The sequence below is a fragment of the Mustela nivalis genome, assembly GCF_964662115.1.
Source record: "Mustela nivalis genome assembly, chromosome: 11".
Lineage (NCBI taxonomy): Eukaryota > Metazoa > Chordata > Mammalia > Carnivora > Mustelidae > Mustela > Mustela nivalis.
In genome coordinates this window covers 71,056,169-71,081,168 of record NC_139030.1, presented here as the reverse complement: position 1 = coordinate 71,081,168, position 25,000 = coordinate 71,056,169, and the positions used below count along the sequence as shown (strand labels likewise).

Here is a 25,000-nt window from a genome sequence, read left to right as displayed (position 1 = left end):
GGGGAAGCTTTCACCTCCTGATTTTGACTCCCAATTCCATTGTGAGATTTAAACATTTCCTTCGAAAAGAGCTCCCAAAAATGCCGTGCACGTGTACACCTACATATATTCATTGAGCAAATGTGTATGAAGGGCCTTCTCCAGCAAAGTGCTATTTTCTTACTATGGGGCGAGGGGTGCTGACTAAGGGCCTTGTTCTTGAGCATGGCATGCAGTAGGCAACTGATGAATCACTGAAACTCATGATGTACTTACTATATGTTGGCTAACTGAAATTAAATTTTCAAAAAGCAAGTTACATCTTCACACTAACTTGAATCCCTAGCTGGGAAACACACAGCTATGCATGTGCCCACGCAGGGAAGGGTTCAAAACCTCTAAAAAAAAAAAAAAAAAAAAAAAAAAAACCTCTAAGTTCTGGGCTTGAGGTTACATAGTAACCACCATGAAAGAGAAAGGTTAGGATCATCTGTATCTAACTACTTGTAACCATGAAAGACTCACAAGCCCCCCACCCCCAACAAAAAACCTTTTCCCTGCCACATGGTGAGAAGAGACCGAAGTGGTAAAAAGGTCTGGATTAAAAGAACTTTCTTAAGTCTGAACCTATGACTCAGTCTTAAACAACAAACATAACAGCCCAGCCAGATTCTTGTTTAAAGATTACTTTTTTTATATTAACCAAATACTGTTTATATATTTGTGTCCATTCTGGACCACACATAAGAAAACCAGAAACATGCCCAAAGCTCACCATGGAACTTACTCGAAGTCATTTTCCCTCAATGAAGCACTGGATTCACAGGAATTTTGTATTTCCTACACTCTGGGAGGGGTAACATTCCCAGTGAGGGGGGGAAACAGGAGCACAGTGACTTTGAAGTTATAATTTCTGTCCTGACCATATTTGGGGGGAAATCCTAGTGAGTTCTTTGCAGCTTCTGTCTGAGTTCAAGCGCCATGGTGGGAACCCAGTCACCTTGCAGGGGACTCAGGCAGGGAGCGGGAGTGGGTTAGGAGCTGCAGGTGTCCCAGTGCAAGGGACAAAGGCTTATTCACAGTCTCCTGATACAGGACTCAGAAGACTGCTTCTGAAGAGACTTAGGTATCTTCTCCTTCCCTAACTCTACTTCCCATTGTGTTAGTTTGAGTTGAAAATTAGAACATTAAAAGTTTGTACAAAATCTTTTTCAACAGCCCCTAACAAGTTCAAGTTTAAATTACTCAGTCTACCTTGAATTCCTGAATCATTCCCATAAATTTAGATTGAGAGAAGAGAATGTCTTGCTCTTCTGTCAATCCTTCCAACAGGAAGGCTGCAGGAGTTTGAAAAACACACGGCTGTCTCTACCACAGACCGATTCCTAAACTTGTGTCCAAAATTGAGTTATTTTAAATACTTTTCAGTTTTATAAGTTATTTATTGGCTTAGAGTAATTACACATCTATGTGTGTAATAGTTCCACAATTCCTGCTGTGACTTGGTTTCTCTCTAGTAACTCTTGATGCCACATGTCAGTCTAGATGCAGCTGAACTAAGGATGCTGGACAGACAGATGGACACAGATGTAGAGACAGAATATAAATACACATACAGATACAGATAATAAATACAGCTGTACACACAGACATGTCTATAAGGGAAGCCTCTTGATGGAATAGAATATTCTAGTAACAGAGAAGATTCTCTTCAGAAACAACTAAAAGAATCAAGAGGTCTCTCCCCCCAAGTGCCCCAAAGAGATGGATGTGTGGAGTCAGAAATCATCCAGTTTTGTGTAAACACAGATGGGACAGGACACAGTCTCCACAGAAAGGGTAAGATGAAGAAACAGACATCATTTTAAAAACTTACAGAGGAAAGAGAAACATGAGGAATCCTGAAGAAAGGCCTAGGAAGCAGTGTGCCGGGGCTTCTGGCAAGGCAGTGTGTACAGAGAAGAAAAGGGCTTTTAAATCCAGCCCCAAAGCAGCAAGCCTCAGTAAATGCCTTTGGTCAGAGTCAATTACAGAAGGAAACACTGTAAAGAGGAATGCCTTCCTCCTCGGGACAGTGGACAGTACATTAAAGAACAAGGACTTGTCCCCAGTGAGTGGAAGTCTTTGGCTTTGGGGCCCATAAAACAATACAGTCTGCAAATGCCCATGCAATTTTGACTTTGGATATTACTGCCGACATCTTTTGCAGGACACCCATAAACAGAGCGTATTAACTGTATCAATAACCAGTCTCTCATGGGTGAACACTCCAAGCTCACATTCCACTGAATGAGGGCTGAGGTCACACAGAGTCGCAAGGTCCCACTGCCCATGAACAAAAACATGTAAACAGCTCTCTGTTCCAGAAACAGGTACAACCCACCACTGATTGAAATGTGCACACATTCAGGCTCAGGCACGCAGACATGGGGATGATAGACTAAGGCAGGTTGTGTGCTTAGGGAATTAGGATCAGAATGTCCACCCCTGGGGTCACTTCCAAACCCACTTATTTCACGTGTCCTAATCTGTTTTGTGTTCTTTTAAGCAGTTGTTATTAGATTAAGTCACTGAGGGGGCAAGTTCCTATGCTTCCAGCATCACAAGCCATAAATCAGCTCCAACCCCAATAGGAGTAACAGGGAATCTGATCAAGACACACATGAATTCTTGGCTCCAGCCCCAAAGCAATTCCCATCTAGTTTTCTTGAAAAGTCTGGTGACAGGAAAGGAAAGTGACCATTTACAACTTGGACTATGCAGAATAAGACCACATTGGGCCACAGAGAGAGCCCATTGGGAACTTTCCCATAGAAGTCAGGCTTGCCTGAGAATTAGAACCCCAGCAGACAACCTAGAATCCAAGTTTCAAAGGTTTGAGAAGGTCTGAAAGGAGGCTCTTAGTGCTGTTAATGGACTTATTACTCTCACAACTCACCTGTCTCACCACCAGCCACCGGTTCCGTGCTCACCATGAGATTGATGGTTGAACTAGAAGCCGATCTTGCTTGTAGAGAGGGAAGCTGAACTTTCTCTAGAAAAGAAAACAAGTGCAACCAGTAGGAAACCCAGAAGCTAAAGGGCTTAGGAATTCTCAGGGACCGAGGCAAGCAGCCTTTCCAGGTGAACAGCTCACATGAGGGCAAGACCTGCCAAGTCTCTATAGACACTAAGAATGTCTGTCGTAAGCAAGTTCCATTCATCTCAACAAGCAAATGGAGGAAATCTCTGAAAATTTCCCACATAACCACTTCTGCTTCCATCCATGAAAAAAAAAGACCTGGGGTTGAAGGGTCTTTGCTCTCCTATCTTCATGGATTACATGGTGACTGCTGGGAATTCCCTTTCCTCAGGCAGAGTTCCTTGATCTTAGTGACACTGACCCCAGGGAAAGGAATGTGGACCCCTTTGCATCCCAGGAGAAGCACGGGTCAAGAAGAAGGGGGTTGGGGGAATCTGGGAGAACCCTGAAAGATCAGGGGTGTGAATAATAACAGAGACTAGAATGCATGCAAGAGTAGGTCTCAGGTCTCGGTGCCACAAAGGAGCCAGAGGGACAATAGGACACAGAGGGCAGAGCCACAGAGGGCAGACCCCAGCATGGTGAACTAGGGAGGGGCACACTGAGCCCCATTGCACAGTGGCCATAGACATGCCTTGGCCTTGGGGTGGTATGATTGCACGGACTCGGTGACTCTGAGGAGCCAGAGTCTCGGTGGTACTCTGCTCACTGAACGTGGAGACATACTTCAGAAACACGGTCATGGAGGGGGATTGAGACCCCAGCCAGGACCCATGAACCTACTTCTTTCTCTCATAGTAGGGGCTGCCCTTGGGCCAGATGGATCTGGCTTCCTCCATGAAGTATCTCGGGACCCCAAGGAACCGCACCTTCCGTTGTGTTAATTTCTGAACCTGGGCATACCCCAAACACACCCAGGATTTGCTCTAACCTTGTTATTTCAGACTCAGTGAATCAGAATTGTCCCCTTTATGTCCTGTTTGATGTTGCACATGGAAATCGGGGGCCGAGTGTTGGGGGCTGACCGTGTACTCACTTGTGCTGAAGCTTCCTTGGTAGGTGGCTCTGACCTGTGACTTCAAGTAGCAGACCACAGCTATGTGATACGTGTGGCCGGCAAGCAGGCCCCCGATGGCACGCTCCGTCACCGACAGGTTCTGCCGCAGCACCAGGGACTGGTCATGGGCCGACGTGACGGTGAGGTCATAAAAGTAAGGGCTGGGGGGCTCGGGCCTCTCCCAGCGGAGCCTGGCGCTGTTCTCGGTGATGTCGGACACCTGGACCTCTCGGGATGCCTTCACTGGAAGACAGGTGAAGCACAATACAGAGATAAAGCTTAAAGCCCCACATGACTGTGACACACAGGCAACAGACAGCAATGGAAAGAGATGAATCGGCAGGCAACAGAACAGAAATTTAGGTGAGCAGGGCACCAATTTCTTGTTCGAGCTCCCCAGGAACATTAGTGTTGGAAGCTACCAACATCCATGAAAAGTGGAATGCATCCTCTCCTTATTTCTCAGCAGGGTACAGATCTATGCCTTTTCTACTGAGCATCGCTCCTGTTCAGGAAAGACTTTGAAAAGACACGGGCAAGCATTCAAGACAGAATGAGTCCCATCATTTAAAATGCACAAAGTCACGAAACTTTAGGACATGAACGGAAATTCTTTTTAAGGAATCCCTGCTTCCTGTCTGATCATCGAAGGAAGACAATTTCCACCTTTTCACAAACATATACATTCTGCCTTCACCTTTCCGTATGGTTTGTGGCTCTCTAGTATATTCCCGCATCCGGAGGAAAGAACAAAATAACTAACTCTGGGTCTCTGGAAGCCCACCCATCCTCATATCTAACTCCATCTAGAAAATGTTTCCCCCATGGACAGCATTAGCACATATTCAGTCTCGGAGGGGAAGGCTCTGAGCTGCCGGTCAGCTCAACGGAGCACCCCACAATTCCCACAGTGTGCTGCATGGGACTTTTCCTGTAGGAATGTGCTTCTGCCCCACTCGGAGGCAGGGTTTGGGGCTTGGCCTGCGCAGGGGGGAAAGAGGCAGCAGAAGGTGGGAGACTCATCCCACCTGCTCTTTGTGTGGAGCTCATGAGCCTCAGAGAGGAAGAGAAAAACTGCTTTCTAACAGGAAAAAAACAAAAACAAAAAAAACAATGTTTTGATAATTGTGTGCTCTGACCAGCGTCTTCTCAAGTACATCATCCAGAGGTACAAATCCTGGATCAATGACTGCATTTCATGTGATTTATAAACAGGCTTCAGGGGGCATGCCGTGAACACAGGAAACGAGAATGCCCCTCGCTGGCAGCCCTGAGCATGCTTTCTTACCTGCAGGCTTAGCAGAGACTGGTTTGGTGGCTGCCGGTTTGGCTGCCTGGGGCTTGGGGGTCTCAGGCTTGGTGGCCACTGGTCTGGCTACAGTGGGGGGCCTTACAGCAGCTGGCTTTGGGGCCACTGACTTTGCGGCTGCCAGCTTTGAGGCCACTGCAGGTTTGACTGTGGCTGTCTTGGTGGTCTCAGGTTTGGTGGCCACGGGCCTCGAGGCCACAGGCCTCACAGCAGGTGGTTTGGGTGGGGCTGGCTTTGCGGCAGCTGGCTTTGAGGCCGGTAGGTTTACCACGGTCACTGGCTTTGTCGTGGTGGTCACCGGCTTGGTCGTGGTGGTCACTGGTTCTGTGGTGGTCACTGGCTTTGTGGTGGTCACTAGTTTGGATGTAGGACTTGAAGTTACATTATTCGGGATATTTCTGTTAAAACAAATTAAATATCATTTCAATCTATACATAGTTTTGCCTGCTCTCTAAAATTTACAAAAACATAATTCCCACGAGTTACATGAACTTTGCTGCTTTATCAAAACGCATGCAGTAGTTTTTATGTTTTACGGATAATATCACGTACATTAAATTCCTTTTAGAATCTGTGACATGGAAACAATATTGAAATGCATATAAAGTAATAGAATCATTAAAAATGAAGGCTATATTGTACTATAAATATACCTGACATCTTGCTTTTAATTTATGAGACATAATAAATATTATGTTATTATCATTAACAATAATAATTTTTAAAATTGACCAACTGAAGCATATACACCAAAAATTAAACGAAACCAGTTAATAGCTACTCTCATTCTAAGAAAGTATCCATACAACAAAATGCCGCATTGAGCTCCAAGTGATTAAGTCAGCATGTGCTTCCCTTCCCAGAGCTTACTGTGTATATTTGTTTACATTATTTTGCAGGTGTTGTGGTATTTTTCACAATTTTTTGATCTATTACAAATCCCTGAAAAGCACAGCCACATAATCAGATGCAACAGCCCAGACCCAGGTGTCCTTCAGTCATTGTCCGGAGACAGACTCTCACTGATTCGTTGTCGGCCACTGCTCTAAGGCCCAAGCAGCCTATGTCCAAGGTGATGTCCTACAACTTCAAACACTAGGTTATAGTGTTCATCCTATTTTCCTGAAGATAAGGTGGAAGACGGTTCAGAGAGTGTTTGAGAGAAAATCACAAAGATAACGAAGACCAGGAAGAGAGCTTCTGGACCTGGACAAGCAGGACCCAGCTCACAGGACCCTCAGTGGCGATAGTCAGTCTGCTCAGCTGAGCACGGAGCCTGCCTTCAAGGACAAGGGCAAGAGCTGGAAGATTTCAGGGGTGAGAGATGGAGGTGAGCTCTCTGTCCCCACTCTGGAGGTCAAGCCAGGAGTAAGCCCCACACTAGTTTGTCAAGGATGTCAAGTCCACATCCTCCGGGTGCTACGGTCGGAAAGATCTCCTACCTAGCAAGCATGACAGTCTGTGGCACTCCCTTGAGGTGGACAAACTGCTGGTACATTGCCTGGGCTCAGTTCCAGCCACCATGTCCCTGTCACCTCACCCTATGTCACATGGCCACACAGCCCACCTCTCCATGCTGGAGTTGGTACCACAGATGGAACTGGGCCAGCATTCCTGTGGGTACAAATTGCCCAGCCCCCACCCTCTCGTTGGCTTTCTCAGGAGAACACATGCATTGCATCCCAGTGTTACCACCATCACCTGTGTTATTGTAACACTAATCATTTTAAGATTTGGAGCCCATTTTTTGGTTAATGTAGTTCAATCCTTCTGTAGGATTGATACCAGGTGTAGTGGGCTATTTCACCACATGGCCCCAATTTCCCACCCCTTTTGCCCCCATGCCCTTCACAATTGGCTATGACAAGGCCTCCCACTGAGTCAAGCCCCCAACCCTTGAATCTAGCCAGGCTGGCTGTTGGACATGCATTGACCAATGGAATATGGCAGAAGTACCAGTGTGCTGGCTCCAGCCCAGGCCTGAAGAATCCTCGTGCCATCTGACTTCTCTTATGGAACCTCGCCCATCCACCTGGAGGCAAACCCCCAACCCACCCTCCTGGAGAAGGAGAGGCCACATAGAGCAGAGGGAAGCCAACCAGCTGAGACCATCAGCACCCCCATCCACAGCAGGCAGGCTGCTGACCACAGACAAAGAAGTGAGCCCAGCCAAGGCCAGAAGACTGTCCAGCTGAGCCCAAGAAAAACGGCTAACCCACAGAACTACAGATTAAATAAATAGTTGCTTTTAGCCATTAAGTTTTGGGGAGTTTGGTCTGCAACCAAAGCAAATGGATACAACAGGTTGGAAAGAATGTTCCACATGACCTTTAGGAAGTCACATTTTCTGGATTTCATTGTCTTTACCCATAAGGTTAGGCATTGTCTAAGGAACTTCTGCATTCTCTTTACACTGTACTTTTCACGACAATTATTATGATACTTACAATTGTTTGTGACCAAATTTCACAGGGTTCTTAATTGACAGTTGGTCCCCTTGGAACCAATCACACTCTTTCCTGATATCTGGGGACAAGTAAAAAGCATTTTCACCTGGAAAGAAACAAAAAAAAATTTTTAATTTATTTTTTATTTTCAGCATAACAGTATTCATTGTTTTTGCACCACACCCAGTGCTCCATGCAATCCGTGCCCTCTATAATACCCACCACCTGGTACCCCGACCCCCCACCCCCCACCCCTTCAAAACCCTCAGATTGTTTTTCAGAGTCCATAGTCTCTCATGGTTCACCTCCCCTTACAATTTCCCCCAACTCCCTTCTCCTCTCTATCTCCCCATGTCCTCCATGGTATTTTTAATTTATCTGACAGAGAGCCTGACATGGGGTTCAATCCCAGGACCCTGGGCAGGGATCATGACCTGAGCCAAAGGCAGACACTTAATGAACTAAGCCACCCAGGAGCCCCAGGGGAAAAAAAAATTAAGTGCACATGAGTCCCATGCAAATTAAAATTAATCTGCTAATGAGTTAAATGGATCACACAGCAGGTAGTCCATAAATATTTGTTAAGTTAATTCATTCCTCCAGACAAGCTACATTTAGTAAATTTGAACATTAAGCACCACGGTCCTTGACCCATAAAACATCTCAAGCCAAAATCTTCTGTTTGGCAATATTTGGGTGATTGGATTGAAGAAAATATTTACCCAATGTAAGGAGGAGACAAGAATAGAAGAAAAATCAAACACGGAGTTGAACAAGTTCTAAGCCCTTGAACATTAAATGGTAACCAAATTACTTCTTCTGTTTTCTCAATGTTGTGTTTAATACAATTGTTTTTAATATTCGAAAGGTAGTGACAGTGGCCCCGGGGTGAACTTGCTGCCTCACTTTCACTTCATGTTTTTTCTCTAATGCTTTTGAGGGACAGGCCTTCACAAATGTGAACACAGTTTTCATGGGCCTCACCTTTACCGTGAGTAATAAACTCTCTGTACATACATGTTCCTCCCTAACTTCTAGAGCTCCCTCAGAAGTTAGATACATTCCCATGCTGCCTTGGGGCTGGCTATGTACTGTGCTGGGCCCTGCAGCACAGGAAAATCAATGCATCTCCTCAAGAACCATCCAGTCTACCAGGAACACAGGCCACGAAGGAATAACAGCAGGCCATGGAATAGATAAGTAGTTAGTGCCCAGGTTAAGGATGACAAAGCCTTGGGAGTGGGGAGCATTCATGGTGAGTAGGGGCAGCTAGGGATTTGCTTTGAAGATGAATGTAGGTTTGTCACTAAACAGGGAGGAGAGTCACATCAGCATAGGTCCAGGGTTTCCAAGTGTGGGGGTTGTGGCTAAGCCCAGATCAACACAAAACCTTTGAGGAGCTTCCCCACTTAAATGACATCATGCACAATGTGCACTTGACCCATGTTCACTCTCAGGAACAGAGGGTCTATGGCTGAGAGATGCCAGTCCAATTTGGTTGAAAAAATGAGTGAACAAGGACAGGATTTCCATGTGTTCACGGCCAACCTGGCTTCTAAAGGCTGCCTGTGACATGGAAGGTGTCAATACGTATGTGTTGAATAAATGAACAAGTCAGCGTCAGTACACCAGACACCTTCTCCGTAGCCTCATGTCCCAGAGAGCCCAAGGCTACGAGCTGGCAGAAAGCCCTGGACCAACCCACACTGTCTGATGTAGGACTTACTGCTGACAAAGGATGGTAACAACCTCCCAAAGCGCATCAGAGGCTCTTCATTGAGTTCAGTTGACTTATCCAGTAGTTTGAAGAAGACGTCATTTGGCTCGCTGGCAAAGCCGTATACCTCCTTGATGTTCACCTTCCTGCCAATGCTGAGAATCACGAAGAAGTAACCCTTGCATTTGGCCTGCAAGATGACCCTCTGGGCCTCTTCCAGCTGCTCTTTCTCCACCTCACCCGTCAGCATCAGAACCATGATCTTCAGGTCCCGTGGGTTGGGGGCACTTTCAAAGACGTTCTCTATGGTGTATTCAATGGCACTGCCCAGGTCCCTGGTCCCCTGCAGCTGTGTCATTCTTCTGTGGAGAAAGTCCACCAGTTTCTCCTTGGAGCTGTAGTCAGTCAGGGAGAATTCCACCTTCACGGGCGGCACACTGGCGTTCCCCACAGACTCATAGGGTGCATGCTGCACAACGGCTACCCTAGTGAAGTGCTGGGAGGCCTTAGGGTCTGGGCTGAGGTCCAGCTGTCTGACCAGGTACCCTATGTACTTCCTCATTTCATTGAACTGGAACAGAGTGGTGGACTCAGAGCTATCTAGGATGAAAGCCATGTCAATGTCTGCATCGCTTCCGGCCGCTCGCCTGTCCCTGAAGGAAGGCCTCCAACTGCCAAATCCACAGGATGGGTCAATGTTGCAGATGTCTAGAAAGAAGCATGGAAACCCATTTATTCTGTGACTCCCACAGCAAGATATTGTACATCAGTGTGCTGAGAGTCAGGGTAATTAAAATCGTCACATAATATAGAAGCCCCTTTATAGCTTCATGCCATTTTGTGGCCAGATTTCAGTTCTCATCATCTAACCCTAAATGAAACAAATCAGGAAGCTAAAGTCCTTGTTAGTACAGTATGGGATTGACATTAGAAGAAGAGGAAGAGGAAGAGGAGGAAGAGGGGGAGGAGGAGAAGAAGAAGAAGGGGGAGGAGAGGAAGAAGGATGAGGAGGAAGAGAAGGAGGAGAAGTAGAAGAAGAGGAGGAGGAAGAGAAAGGAGAAAAAGGAGAAGCAGAAGAAGGAGGAGGAGGCGAGGGACGGAGGAGGAAGAGGAAGAGGAGGAGGAGGAGTGGGAGGTGGGGGAAGACACAGAGAAAGGAGGGGGAGGGGAAGGACAGAGGAGGAAGAAGAAGGAAAAAAAGAAAAGAAGAGAAGAGGAGAGGAAAGGAGAGAGGAGAGGAGAGAGGAAGGAGAAGAGAGGACAGGAAAGCAGAGCGAAAAGAAAGAAAGGAAAGGAAACGATTTCTTTGCCACTCTCTGAAGAAATGTGTTCCAGAAAGTCACAAAGACCAACAAGTGAAATCTGAACTCTAAGGTCAAACTGTAAACAAAGCTGACTTTTTTCCTTTATTTCCTATAAAATTAATCATTCCCTAACAGAGAGAAGCTCTGTTTGAGGGGATCCACTCTAAATATGGAAGTTACCTATATAGGAATTACACTGGTAAACATGCGGCTCTGTGAATCTTCATTTAACACAACCCCTCTCCATAAATGGCAACTATTCATTCAAGTGTCGCTCTATGGATAGCACGCTTTGTAACAGATTTCCTGTTAGAGAAGCCCCTTACCCAGGCAAACATGACACGTGAGGACGTTCTTCAGGAAGTCCGTGAGATCTCTCCTAGCGGGGAGGACGAGTGCATGTCCCACTGCTGTGTTATTGATCTGTTGAAACAAAAGGAAATGGCTGGTAGGAGTGTCCATGGTAAGGAACTACTTGAAATGGAGCTCAGGAAGAGAGTCACCTCAGAAAAATAAACCCCCCAACAGATTCAGTATCCTTTCGTTGGTTTTCTTGGTACCCTTGATACTTTATCAGTATCCTCTCGGGGGTTTTCTTAGGAAGGAGCTACTGAGCTTAATAGGAAAACACAGGTTTTCTTCTGTACAGATGAGCTACAGTTCAAATCCCACTGCTGCCCTTTCTGTCAGGCCTGGAAGAAAATCATTTAACCTGCCTGGGGTCCAGTTTCCTCAGCTGCAAAGTGGGGATGATGGTAAATTCCTTCTAGGGGATAATGGGAACATGGGTAATATGGCTATTTTCAGCAGCAGTTCCAGCCACGGACAAAGGGTAGCTCCATCCTCTCCGGCTCTCCCAGGTCCAGAAAAGGATACAATGGCAAAGCAATAATAAAGTCACTTCTAGAAGATTCAAGAAGCCCTGCTCATCATCGTGGTGCCTAGTACAACATCACTAAGTAGTTATTTAGTAAATAATTAAATTTAATTAATGAATGATTAATTGACTTTTCTAACTTGCTGAAACAGTGCGGTCAAGAGCCATGTGGCTCTGGGTCCCTCAGCCCCTGTGAGGGAAAGTTTACATAAATGAGCTCTCTTACAAGGGAAGACAGCTGGCAACCACAGCTGGCTTCCCAAGCTCAGTGCTCTGGGGTCAAGACAGCCTGTGGTTTGGCAGAAGAAGCCCCAAGAGATGGCACCAACGTCCAGACTGTCTTTCACTGACATAGGCAGTGGTAGGACCATAGAAACCCCAGTCTGGGAGGAAAGATGCTAGAGACCATCCTACCACACCCCACCTTTCACTGAAATCTAAGACCCAGGCAGGTTAAGTGACATGACCATATTATTTGTGGTGACTTGAAGCTAGAAAGTGTGTGTGAGGCCGGGAGGAGGCGGTTAACTGATCTAGGTCTCTTTCCCATCATGCCCACCCCCCCCACACACTTATCTTGAGCAATGCTGCCAGAATTGGCACTGAATACATATTAATTGATTCATTTGCCAATTACTATAGCAATTATTTCTATTGTTATAATAATTAAACAAGTTAATGACAAGGGAGCACTTTGTAGCTTCACAGTGAAGGCTAAGCCTTGGCCGCCATCCAGGCTGAGGAAAGGTTTGAAGAGGGGCATAGATGGGGTGCTAGAGTCATTGATGTTGAAGGGAGATCACACTAGAAAACTGTAGGCCTCAGGGTCAGCCCTGGGAGATGCTCCTCCAGCAGGTGAGGAGGGACACAGTGGGAATAAATCACAGGCATCTGGATGTTGCCCTACCGCCAGCCCCATTGGCTGTCCTGGAAATCTCACTCAAGTAGTTGCCAATCACAACAACCTCATCCAGGAGCTTTGGGAAATTCCTCATGAACTCCTCAAGGAGGCACAGATGGGTCTGAGAACCTTCTCGGGGCCCAAGAAGAACAGAGGGAGGTGCCAAGGACACGCACAGGGCACAGACCTGTAACGCATTGATGAGCTGCCGGTCCTCCTGGCTCGTGAGGAACAAGGGTGTGATTCCTGCATCTGAAAGCTTCAGCACGGCCTCCCTGAGCTGTTGGGATGCCTTTGTGGGCTTATTGCTGAAGAAAACAGCCACCTTCCTCATCAGGAATCCATTCCTCACGCGCTTAAATGTGTTCCTGGCCACGAAGGACATGGCTGTTTCCAGACTCTGTTGCTTGGATGTCAGAGCCACCTGAAGGTTCTTGATCTTGTCCAGGAGGACTGACTTCTTCTTGGAGTCAGCAAACCGGATCTCCGTGGTCACCTCATTGTTGTAGGTGACCACAGCCACACGTGCCCCCCGCGGGCAGTTGCTCTCAGCAATGGTCAGGTCACCCACAATCTTCAGGAGCACATCCCTCATCCGGCTAAATGTGTCTTGGGTGACACCCTCTGAGGTGTCTAAAGCAAAGGCCAGCTCCGTCGGGAAGACGGGACATTCCAGGGGCCCTGCAGGGAGTGGGGATTTTCAAAGACAAATCTGACTTACTGGAAAAAGGGCTCTTCTTTCTGCAGGAGGAAGTCAAACGGCTGAAATCAACTTACCATAGCAGCAAGCTATAAAAGAGAGGAAGAGAGGAGTGAAACATGTTTACTGTGTCAGAATTTCAAATGTAAAATACAGAAGCGTGTCATGGACAACAGAGAATCATGTACTTACGGCATTTATCTTTGATGCTCTGGACAAGGGCACATTGCTTTAAAAGGAAAGGAAAGAAGTGTGAGGGAGGTGGACAATAGACTTACAATGCAATGACTGGAGCTGTATGCATGCAACTTACATCCATGGAGTCCCCTCTGTTGCCTTTGGGACCCTGTGAAACAAGGAAGGAAAGGATGAGAAGCCAGGCAGATGAAAGGGACCACCAGTGCAAAGGAACCACCCTCCAATCCCAGAAATAGAACAAAGGAAGCAAATGTAGACCTTGGCAGACCTTGAACCTTTCCAGGCTCTCCCTATAAATTTGATTTTACTGCCCAAGGAGTAAAAGAGAGACAACTTTGAGGGCAAAAGTGTTTCTCTTGCAAGATAAGTAGTTCTACATTTTGGAAACCTGGAAGCTGATGACAAATCAAAGGGATCGCACACTTAGGCTTAAGTCTCAACACAGAATGGACAGTGAGGAGTCACTTAGCTAACCCTCAGCTCCAGGCAGATTCCACCCCAGTCAAAGGAGCTCCGAGGATAGACCCACAGCGACGCTCAGCTTCTCGTCCCAATATGTGGCTGTCCTGATGTCAAGCAGTCCTCTTGTGAGTCAGTCAGGTGTCTTCCCACAAGACAAGTGACTGCCTTACTTTTTCCCATTAAATGGTTCACGTTTAAAAGGCAGTAATCACCTGACTTGGCCTTCACCCAAGTTCAACCTGTCTTAGTCCCTCAACATTTCCTTGTAGGAGTGATTATCCATCATTCCTTGAACCTCATCAAATTTCATGTCGGAAGACAACACAGGGAGAGCTTCAAATAAGGAAACAAAGACATTCAGAGGGAAGAGACATAGTGGAAAGGTTGCAGGTCACCCTCCAGTCCCCAGGTAGCCGGGCACTCGAGGTTTTTAAACCACAAATCTGAAGCTCTCCTGGGGATTTTATAAACCAAAGGAAGAAGTCTGCAAACCAACATCTGACATAAATTATACTAATTCTGCAAGATGTAACCCAAGAGGTATAAAACTTGTACTTTTTTTTTTTTTTTTTTTTGGTCCTGTACACAAACCTCAAACAAACCCACACCAGGAAATTATGAAGGCAAATTACAATCTACCCTAGAGCCCAAGATTCCTCAAGAAACTTCTTTTTAAAGTTTCTTGTAACTCTAAAATTCAAAAGCTCTTTTCTCTATTGTGGTATCAAAAGAAAAGTGGTTTATTTGAGAGAAAAAAAAAAAAAGGCAGGAATGACAAAAATGCAGCAACCCGCTCTGTGAGGAGACGAGACAGTGGAAAGTTTATAAAGAGGCATGTGGAGAGCATCCCATTCCAGTGGCTTGATCAGAATTGGGTGGATACTCACAGATGGTCCTGGAAAGCCAGGGTCTCCCTTCTGCCCCACTGCCCCTGGAGGTCCTGAATTTCCCTAGAAAGGGCAGAACAAACACTGCTCAGCTGTGGCAGAAGATTCCCAACTCCTGCAGTTGGCAGAGGCGGTGAAGGTGATCTAACCCTACATTTCCTTTCACCACGGGAACTCTCTCACCGTAAGATGCCTCCCCCAGAACCATTAATGAGGATGTACACGAAACCAAAAAATGACAATTAATCAGGTCACTGTTCAGTGGAGACAACCAATCCAATGTTTTGAAACCCTACCTTCAATCTTAAAGGGTGTAATCTGACTCTTCATTGAGTAAATGAACAGGATAATACGATGGTTTTCACTAAAAATAACAGTCTAGACCGCAGTTTGTTAAGTCAGGACACAGTGCAATCTTAAGAAGATGAGTAAACATCCATTGAAGAGAGTCGTTCAGAGCTAAAAGTAGCTTAAGGAAGAGGACTCTCATGATGGGGAGAGGGGGAGTGTGCAGTCTAGTGATCCCTGAGATGTGTTAGAGGAAGAGGTTCTTGGGACCTCCCCATAAGGACAGCATTGCTGAAGGAGGACAGTGCAGACAATCATGGAGGGTCCAGAAGACACTGGTCCAGGGCTTAGGATTCCTTTTCTTCTACCCTCTACTACCACTAGCCCCACTGCAGGAGAAGAGGGATAATCTTCACCTCACATGTTCTCATTCCCCACCTGCATCCAGGTGCAGACAGACTCACCCTTCGGCCTCTAATGCCTTTGGGCCCCACCGCTCCGCCTGTCCCTGGCTCACCAGGGGCACCCTGGGAAGAGAGCCAGAAAGAGATACATTAATATCTGAAACAGAGAGTCTAGCTGAGGGTCTCGGGCATCTAGACCACACTTCCCAGGGAAGTCAAGTGGCTCACTCTGATTTACATTCTGCTGGGTTCCTAGTATACCTGTGTCCTTCGCAGAGTTGGCCTTAGCTTACTGAACTGTATTGACAATATCATACAGATCCCAGCATTTTAAGTTTGCAAAGTACGTTACTGCCGTGTCATTTCATTTAACCCTCACTGTCACCTCCATGTAACAGGGGAGGGAGTACCTCAGAGAGGTGGGGCCTTCCAGGGGTCACCAGTTAAAAAGCGGCTGACCCAGCACTGATACCACGATATTCTGATTTTCAACCCATGATCATACCAGACTCAGCTCCAAACAACGGTGATGTCCCACCACTAGGCACGTATTTATTTTGCAAGTATTACCTTTGACCCTGGGTATCCAGGGAATCCTCTTTCTCCCTGTAAGAGATAAATAAATAACTCAATATTTGGTCCCAATTTAAAGGCATCTAAAATAAATTATTCTTGAGCAAGAAAAATATATCCCTGGAGTCATCAAGAGAAAAAAATCACGATATTACAATAAAATTTTGGGAAATAATTCTTTAAAAATACAAGCTGTCAGAAGTTCAAGAAATCTAGGAGGTACGTACTTTTTTGCCTCTGCGTCCTTCATTGCCAACCCCGTCTCTGCCATCATCGCCCTGGGGGTGGAAAGAGAGCATTACTGTGGGCCACCACGCTGGGCAAGGCACAACCACCTCTGTCTAGAGCCCTGAGCACAGTGTCCTTGGTTCCCTAAAGTGTTCCCAGATCAGGGAAGTGTTCCTGCTCCCACTCCATCCTCCAGGTGCAACAAGACGGAGTCTGTAAGTAAGCTTAATGCACTCCTTGGGCAACATGGTGCTGGTGTGGCACCACTGTAAAGAAAAATGGACAGCCACTGGGAAAGACAGCCCTTGGGCGAAGAATCAAAGACCCACTGAACTGAGACTCATAAGGCATCCTGACTCTCTGCATCTAGGAATCTTTGATTCTCCTTCAAAGCAAAAACATGGGATTCAGTCTTTCATGTCTTCCCAAGTCCCCTAACCTGTCCCCTCCACTGTAACCCCCTCCCCTTCCAGTAGTGCCACTAGACTGTCTTCCTTCCAAACACCCTCCTCCTATGCTCTCAGATCTGCCCTGTCAACACCCCCATGGAAGACTTTCAGAACTGGACTCCATCAACTATTTCAAAAGAATCAGAAGATTGCATGTAAACTATACATTCATGTCCCTAAAACATATGTCGAGCATGGCTCCTAGTTCATTTACAGCTTTAAGCAAACATCAACAGCTGAAGAACCATGGCCCAAAAATGTATAGACACAGAATCAAGAAGAGATTTCCTTCAATGGTCTGAATAGATTTTAAAGTTTGATTCCCCACCCCACCCCCACTCCTGAAACTAATAATAACAGAAATGGATCTTTTAAACTTCAGTTTCTTGTAGAGAAATTGCATACAGGCAAAAAATATTTTAAAGTTTGGGATTATAAATCAGATAAATCTGGTCCATTTACAATGTTTAGGTATACCACCTCATTTTTTAAAAATTCTCCATGTTCTGTAGACATCTTTTCCCTGTAAATGAAATGTATACTACAAAATTATTGTTACTGAGCAGATAGATTATCGTTATAGATTATTTTTAAATGATACTTCTAAATAAGTTATCAAAGTAATAACCTCTATTCCTAGATGTCTCATTCAAAGGCAATGGTTTCTCTCTGGATCAAGACCTGACCAGCTCCAACTCCATTTTAGCCAAAGGACATTTATTTCTTTGCAGGAAAGCTCTACCCAGTCATGGTCACAAACCATTTGCAGAACCGGAAATGAAGGTGGTTCAAGCTCCATTTTGTCCCCACATTCTTAGGGGAGAAAAGTGTCTTCACCCTCTCCTCCTGATAAAATGTAACTTACTTGGAAATTGATTTGCTGTTTATAAGAAGGTTTCACTGTGTTCAATCAGATCCCCAAGGATACAAGAAGCAATGATCAAGTTTCCTCTATTCAGAACCAACCCGATTTGCAAGGATGAAGCCCAGCCCAGAGCAAGGTCCCCATCTACTCGCCTCCCACCTTTCAGCGAAGGGTGAGCCACGGCATATCATGACCTTACCGTCTCCCCTCGGGGGCCCCGGCTCCCGACGCCTCCCTTTGGTCCTGGCTCTCCAGGCTCACCCTACACACAAGAAACAAAGCTGAGACAGCTGTGGGTCCAAGGCCAACTTAAAATGTGATTCCAAGCCCTTTGCGCTCTACACAATGCCGCAAGCTGCTAACTTCTAGATTCTGATAAAAATTATTTTTTAAATTGCAGTGTTAGTGTGCAGATTCGCAGAAAAGAATCCAGGAGAGCCTGTGTTTGCTCCTTGCATTAACCCAGCACAGGAACATGCTGGCGGGGAAACGAGAAGGAGAAACAGGGGGAAGAAAGTCAGTGGGCGCTGAATTCCGGGGGACACCCAGCCAACACCAGCAAGAGACCCAGAGATGACTGTGCATTCCCATGAACACATTTTCTTGACTGAGAAAATGCTGCCTTTTCAGACTGGTTCTGATAAACTGTGGTTTCTCTTCAGGCTTATGGAAAGTCTGTTCTCAGACAGCCTGCATAGAACAAGCAGCCATTATCCAAAACAGTCGGGGATTTGAGGCTCCTGGATTAGCTAAATATGGCCAGTGCTCTCCGTGTGTGCACACCAGTGTTTAAAGAATGTGTGTTCAACGCAGCTCTGATGCAGTACTAAGCGCCTCTGGTCTGCCTATGGCGAGGAGCCACATGCTGCCGCATGAAGAGATCAGAGAAACCCCAGCTGCTGGCAGGTCCTGGCCCCAAGACAGCCAGTCCGCTGAGTACAGCCTTCGTGTTTCCTTGAGCGGGGACGGAACAGGGATCCCCCTGACCAAGCCGGCTGGCGACGGGGAAAGCTGGGTGCACGTGAGGCGGGGGGTGGGGGTTGGGAGCACAAGAACAGATGAGACAGAGGCTGCAGAGAGGGGGCTGTATGACTGGGGCTTGACCTCAGGAAATGAACTCTACGTTTGTCAAGACAAACCTTCCTTCCCAGGGGACCGGTCCTGCCACGTTCTCCAGGAACACCCGCGGTCCCTCCGCTTCCCTGGAGCACAGGGAGAGGAGTCCATCAATGAAATATTTATGAAATGTACACACACCCCCACCAAGCCAAAGGGCCTGAGCCCTATATCCCATCCCGCCGCGCTGAGTGCCAACCATGGTGCTAGAGATCTGAATGCAAGCCCGCATGGACAGGACTTGTGCAAATCTAAACCATCAGGGTGACCATGTGACACAAGTGTCCTCAAAAGGACCCATGCTACTGTAATCACATACCCCAAGTCCCTGACTAGAGGGGCAGCACCCAGATTTCACCTGCCTTTTTTTCCCTTTGCACACCTCCATGCCAACACCTGTGTACACAGGTGTGGGGTCCTGTGGATGTGTATCCATTGAGGGAGCAAAAAAATAATGAGGAAACATAGCTCTAAAAATGGAGTGTGGCCTCCAGAGCCCAGAAATGACCAGAATAGACACGCCAACAACAGAGGGGAGCAGCTACTGGTCACTGGTGACCCCTTGAAGAGCTTCACCATGCCCACATTCCACCTTAAACTCGTGACTAATCAGAGCTTAGATAATGGGACCGAAACCACAGAAGCTCAGAAAATAGGTATATCTCAGATCGCAGATGGGGGAAGGACTCTCCACAAACAATGGCTTGCACAAAGTTCCTGCTTCGCTGTCCCAACCTTTGTTCACTCATGTTATGACAGGTCAGGTCTCTGCCTGTTTTTGGTAGCTCTGACTTTCCATAACAAATGCCAGGGTACCCATCAGGCAGGAGGGATGCCGGAGTGTGTGTGCTGGGCGCCCGGTCCCCACTCAGCTCTGACACGTGCCGCACACCGTCACCAACCGCCGAGACGGAGGCTCATGCCTATGGCCGTGCAAATTTAAGGAACAGCTTCTGTGTTGAACCTGAGATGCCTTACACAAAATACCGAACCACAAGGCAATCTCTAGGGGCCACCTATGACACATTTTGGCATGTGCTGAGAATTTGGACAGATCTAGTTAGACCTTATGTTCTATCCTCAGACTTGGGAGATGTGGGACAGCCTCCCTCCGCTTACCACCCATCTGGTCCAGGTTTGGAAGCGGCGGTACTAGGATTTAGAAGACCCTGGAGCAACAAGGAAAAGGGTCTCTTCTTCCCTCGGGGAAGCTGGCCAGTCACTGTGAAGACTGAGGGTGACCCAGGGTCTGGGTGGCCGGGGAGGAGGCAAAGGAAGGTCCCGGGGACCTCAGCCTGTGCATCCCTGTGCTCTGCTTAGCTCAAGACAGGGCTGGGATCCAGCCGACTTACCCGAGGCCCAGAAATGCCCTGTTCACCGATCAGGCCTGGAGGACCTGTGGGACCAGGTGGACCCTGAAAAGTAAAAGGCCAACGTAAGTGCTGCACAGAGGCGGTGTTCCGTGAGGAAGCTCACGACCCAGAGGCCAGAGCCTTGCTTCTGCCGGCCCAAAACCCTGCTAGCAACCACTCTTCAGTCTCGGCGAACAGCAATCCCAACCCAGGACACAAATGGGGAAGTGAGTTTAAAATACAAATGCAAGAGGTACCCAGATGGCTCAGTCAAGCATCGGACTCTTGATTTCAGCTTGGGTCATGATCTCAGGGTTGCAAGATCAAGCCCCATGTCAGGCTCCACACTCACTGCAGAGTCTGCTTGAGCTTCTCTCCTTCTCCCTCTTCCCCCAATTCTCCCTGCCCTCCCCCTTCCCTTTAAAATAAGTAAATTACATCTTTTTAATAATGCCAAGGAACAGGAGTTCAAACAAAAGCTTATACGCAGATGTGCATAGCAGCACTATTCACAATTTCCAAAAGGTAGAAAGAGCCCAGGTGTCCACCAGCTGACACCTGCATAAACCAGTTGTGGTCTGTCCACACCGCAGAATATGACTCAGCCATGAGGAGGAAGGGAGCAGAGACACCTGCTACTACATGGACGGACATCAAAAATATGATGCCCAGGGAAGGAAGCCAGACAGGCCACAGAGAATGTGATTCCATTCCCATGAAATTTCCAGGAGAGAGAAATCCACAGAGACAGAAGAGAAATGAGAGGTTTCCAGCAGCTGGGGGAGGGGAGATGGGAGTGACTGCTTGACAGGGAGGGGACTCCTCTGGGGACAGTGAACATGTTTGCAAACTATATAGAGCTGATGCTTGTACAACACTGTGAATGGACTACCCACCACCGATTGTTCACTTTACAAAGATTAATTTGCATTCAATTTTGTTAAACTGACTGTCACCTCATTTAAATATAAAAACAAATACCAGACATCTGGGAAAGCATCACAGGCACATGGCCTCGACGGGGGTACTGACCTGTGCGCCTCGGGTCCCCTGCTCTCCCACCGAGCCTGGCTGGCCGGGGCCGCCCTTGTTGCCCTTGGAAACAAAGGAAGATGGAGGGGAGAGGTCAGGGTGGTTTATGCCAATGTCAGCTGTGTGCTCCACCATCACATCTGGACAGGAGGACAGGCGAACAGCCCCACGCGGGGGGCAGGGGCCACTGGCACCGTGCCTCCAGGATGAGACATGACACCTTGCAGCCCGTGTCACTCTGCACTCTTATGATGGTTTCCCACTGTTTTCAATGTCTACTCAGGACGGCTTTGTGAAATGGGGAGTCCTGCCTGGCACAGGTGAATAGGCAGACACAGTAAGATGCTAAAACTGGCCAAGGCCCAGACAAGCAGGCACATTAAGGCTGAGGGATTCCCGGACACAGTGTCCTCCGTCTCTCGCCTCTATCTCTGCCCCTCGTCCCCACGGCCACTCTGTTTCACGGGCCATTTAGAAGAGGCTCAACTTAAGGAGTTGGTGGAGAAAGTGGGGGCAGCTACCTGAGCTCTGTGCCTTGGTGGCCAAGGGACAATGTTTTTGGCCCCCTGGCTGGATTGCCTCCCTGCCCTTTGAAAGCACACGGTGAGTCCCAACATGACGGCAGAAAAGAGGTGCCAAGTGAGAGACCTACCTTAGCTCCCGCGGGTCCCCTTCGGCCAAAGCCACCCTGTGGAGAAGTCACAGAAACTGAAAGGGAGCCTGGGGATGGAGCCCAGGGCTCTCTCTGATGGGAGCCCCTGAGCACCAAATGCCAAAACCAGCCAGCCCAGGGCAAAGCACAAGAGACACCCTCCCTCTGGCCCTCATCTCCACTCTCCACTCTTGCTTCCATGCAGCCCTGTTAACCAACCAAATGCAAGTTTTCACAGTTAACTTCAGACCTGCCAAGCAAAATAATGACTCGTTCTGGCTGCACGATCCCAGCCAGCTTCAAACAAGGATGTGAAATGGTAATGTCAACCTATCCGCTTTACGATCATTTTCCTAACAGTGGGGAGACGTAATGAAATATGTTCATTCTAATGTCAGGGAGTCCCAAACTCTCCAAATGCTCCTGGCCAAATATAACACACACTCCGTTAAGGAAAGCATCGGGAGTGCATGTATGTGGAACCTAAAAGCCCAACTGTATTTAGTCTGGGCTCGTGACTTGGCAACATTGTTCTCGACGTTCCAGGAGTGACCCTTAGTTCACATACATGTGGGCCTGCTGGGCTAAGTAATCCTTTAATCCCGACTTTGTGATGCTTCCTCTCTCATGCAAAGGTTTAGGATGGGAATGCATGAAGGTCCTGGGTGTATCTCTGTGAGGTTAAGGGCTGGTATTCTGGATTCTGTAACACACCAGCTCACATTCTCCACTCCCAGTGGACCAGCCCAGAGATTTTCTGGGGTGATTGTTCTGCCATTAGTCACTGTGGTGGCAGCTCCTTTAATGGAAGATTTTGGCCTTCTTCCACGGGCGACACATGGAGCGGTAGAAGAGGAAAGAGGCCATGTCACTCCTTCAAAGTAACAATCTGGCTGGCCTCTCCCAAAAAGGGACATCCTGGAGCAAGGCCAGAGGCCACTAGTGCTTAATGACGCACAACGCATGCCAGAAGCAGCCTCCAGACGCCTGAGTGGTGGAGTGAGGGGCAAGGTGGCCCAGAGAGGGACCATTTCACCTCGACATGAACCTGGCACAGCGAGGTCATAACAGAATAGAAGGAGGAGGCCAGAAGCCAGGCCTCACCCAGCCTCAAGGGAAGAACGGAGGCGACAAGAGCCCTCGACCACATCAAATTCAAAACCAAGTTTCTACCTTGCACCTAGAAATCAAACAAATCATATGCATGCCTCTATCTTAAGTCCTTCATGAAAACAAGCCTTGGCTCCACTCACCCATGGAGCTGAGAGCCTGTCATGACCATCAAGTGTGTCCTCAACTCCTGTGTCATTACTCAGTTCCTCAGAATGCCCAAAGCCTATCATCTGATCACGGGTGAAAGTCTTTCCTTCCAAAAACCCTCAGCGCAGGTCACGTCTCTGAGGGTCCCCCCGCCATCGTCCCCCCAGGGCGTGGCTTGTGGAGGTGACGTTCTTGCTGAGCCTCCCATGGCTGTCTGCACCAGCCAGGGAGCACCTGAAGACTTACTAACTTCCAGACCACCCTCCCTGTGCAGGGACTCTCTCCCCCTTCCAGAACCCCAAGCTCTGGGTTCCCAGGAAGCCAACTGAAGATTGTATACCCAGCTTCCGCTTTATCAACTCTTCAACAAGACTCAAAGAGCCGGCACACCACCAGTTGTCTTACAACAGACATTTGTGAAATGTCTTGAAAAGGCAGCTGCAAGACACCATTCACGAGCAAACAGAACCCGGGTGTATCTCTTGAATTCCATCCTCACAAGCAAACAAACTATCATTCAACCAGCCTGTATACAACCCATCAGCCTTGCTGCCCCTTACTCCCTCATTCCCCTGTACTCGGGCTTCTGTTTGGATTTTAAAAATATTTAACAGGGTAAAACCTAGCCAAATATTTGAAAGCAGCAAAGATACTCCTTCTAAAAGCATCTGTTGGATGTGGTTTTTCTCATGGGAAGGTGGGGGAAGAGAAAGAGCACAGAGCAAACTGTAAGAATGAAAAATTTCTATAAGCACCAAGCTTTGGGTGACAACAGTTCCAGAAATCCTCTTAAAGTCCCTAAATATAAAGTTTCTGAGTAGCTCTGCCCCAGATCATCTTGGCAACTCTGGGGGCACTTGCTAAATCCCCCTACAGAGTCCCCCAAGGCCCAAGAGGCACTCACGTCCTTCCCGGTTTCTCCAGGCCTTCCAGATACCCCGTCTCTCCCTGGGAGACCCTGAATTGGGGAAAAAAATTGGCATAAGATTCTCATCCAGCTCTGGCGTATTGCACCAGACACCACAGGAAAAGGGGCACACACCCAGGGGGTGATGCCTGGTGGAACCCCTTAGACAGGGGTCATGACCATCTCCACAAGCCTCTAGCTTGACAAACCCCTTCCATGAATATCTAAGGGGCACAAATTCTGCAGAAAGGAAACCCCTCTTGATGGCAGTTGCTTCGGCTCCCTATTGGGGAAATGTCTTTCACCCGCACCCAGGTCTGCTCCCAACCTCGTATGCCCCACAGCCCTGGAGACCACTTTCATGGCCTCTATAGCTGGGGGAAGCCCTCAGCAAAAGGGGTCTGGGAATGCAGAGCGCCATACCATGGGACCAATGTCTCCAGTTTCTCCTTTGGGTCCTCTCTGCTGACTGTCCCGTCCTGAGTCACCCTGTCAACAACACGGGACAGGGACATGAGCCGCATAGGCAAGAAAAGGATGCTTGATTTCAGTTTAGGGAAAGAGAAGGAATAAAAGGGTTTGCCGTTTTTCTGGTTCTGTGGCTCTATGAGACCCATGCCAGGCCAGCCTCCCATCCTTTGGGCCAGAACGAGGCAATAGTGACTCCAGGCCCCTGCCCTCCCCAGTGAGGAAGAACTGCCCACTGTCCGAAGCCAAGAGTGGCTGGTGACCCTGTTGTCAGGCTGTCCTTGTGGGATGGGTGGGCTCTGTGGGACATGGCCAAGGGGTGGTGGCTCAGGGTCTGACATTTTTGCCACCCTTAATACCTTTCTAACCACCCAATCCTGCTAGATTAAGCTGCCTGAGACCAGCTTTTGAGAAACTTCTGAGGTCTGCCTTTGTTATGTTAAACCTTGCAAACACTTACCTTTGCAGGAAGAAAGCAAACATATCTCCAAAATTGTAGGAAAAGGACAAACCACTATGTTGTCAACATATCTGAAGACAATTTCA

The 25,000-nt window shown here is 47.7% G+C and overlaps 1 protein-coding gene across 7 annotated transcripts in view; it reads right to left on the bottom strand.

Annotated features, from left to right (window-relative positions):
* COL6A3 (collagen type VI alpha 3 chain) overlaps nt 1-25,000 on the bottom strand; it is an 81,831-nt gene that overhangs the window by 10,610 nt on the left and 46,221 nt on the right. For all 7 annotated transcript variants that reach the window (XM_082691058.1, XM_082691061.1, XM_082691056.1 and 4 more), the window contains 21 exons: nt 24,410-24,475; nt 23,984-24,037; nt 21,820-21,855; nt 21,168-21,230; nt 20,136-20,198; nt 18,807-18,869; nt 17,867-17,929; nt 16,353-16,403; nt 16,123-16,158; nt 15,613-15,675; nt 14,861-14,923; nt 13,627-13,659; nt 13,506-13,542; nt 13,391-13,402; nt 12,801-13,294; nt 11,162-11,258; nt 9,541-10,239; nt 7,815-7,920; nt 5,347-5,765; nt 4,038-4,301; nt 2,918-3,013 (listed from right to left, as the gene is read on the bottom strand). In XM_082691058.1, coding sequence (XP_082547184.1) covers nt 2,918-3,013; nt 4,038-4,301; nt 5,347-5,765; nt 7,815-7,920; nt 9,541-10,239; nt 11,162-11,258; nt 12,801-13,294; nt 13,391-13,402; nt 13,506-13,542; nt 13,627-13,659; nt 14,861-14,923; nt 15,613-15,675; nt 16,123-16,158; nt 16,353-16,403; nt 17,867-17,929; nt 18,807-18,869; nt 20,136-20,198; nt 21,168-21,230; nt 21,820-21,855; nt 23,984-24,037; nt 24,410-24,475 — 2,878 coding nt within the window. The remainder of the gene's footprint in view (nt 1-2,917; nt 3,014-4,037; nt 4,302-5,346; nt 5,766-7,814; nt 7,921-9,540; nt 10,240-11,161; nt 11,259-12,800; nt 13,295-13,390; nt 13,403-13,505; nt 13,543-13,626; nt 13,660-14,860; nt 14,924-15,612; nt 15,676-16,122; nt 16,159-16,352; nt 16,404-17,866; nt 17,930-18,806; nt 18,870-20,135; nt 20,199-21,167; nt 21,231-21,819; nt 21,856-23,983; nt 24,038-24,409; nt 24,476-25,000) is intronic.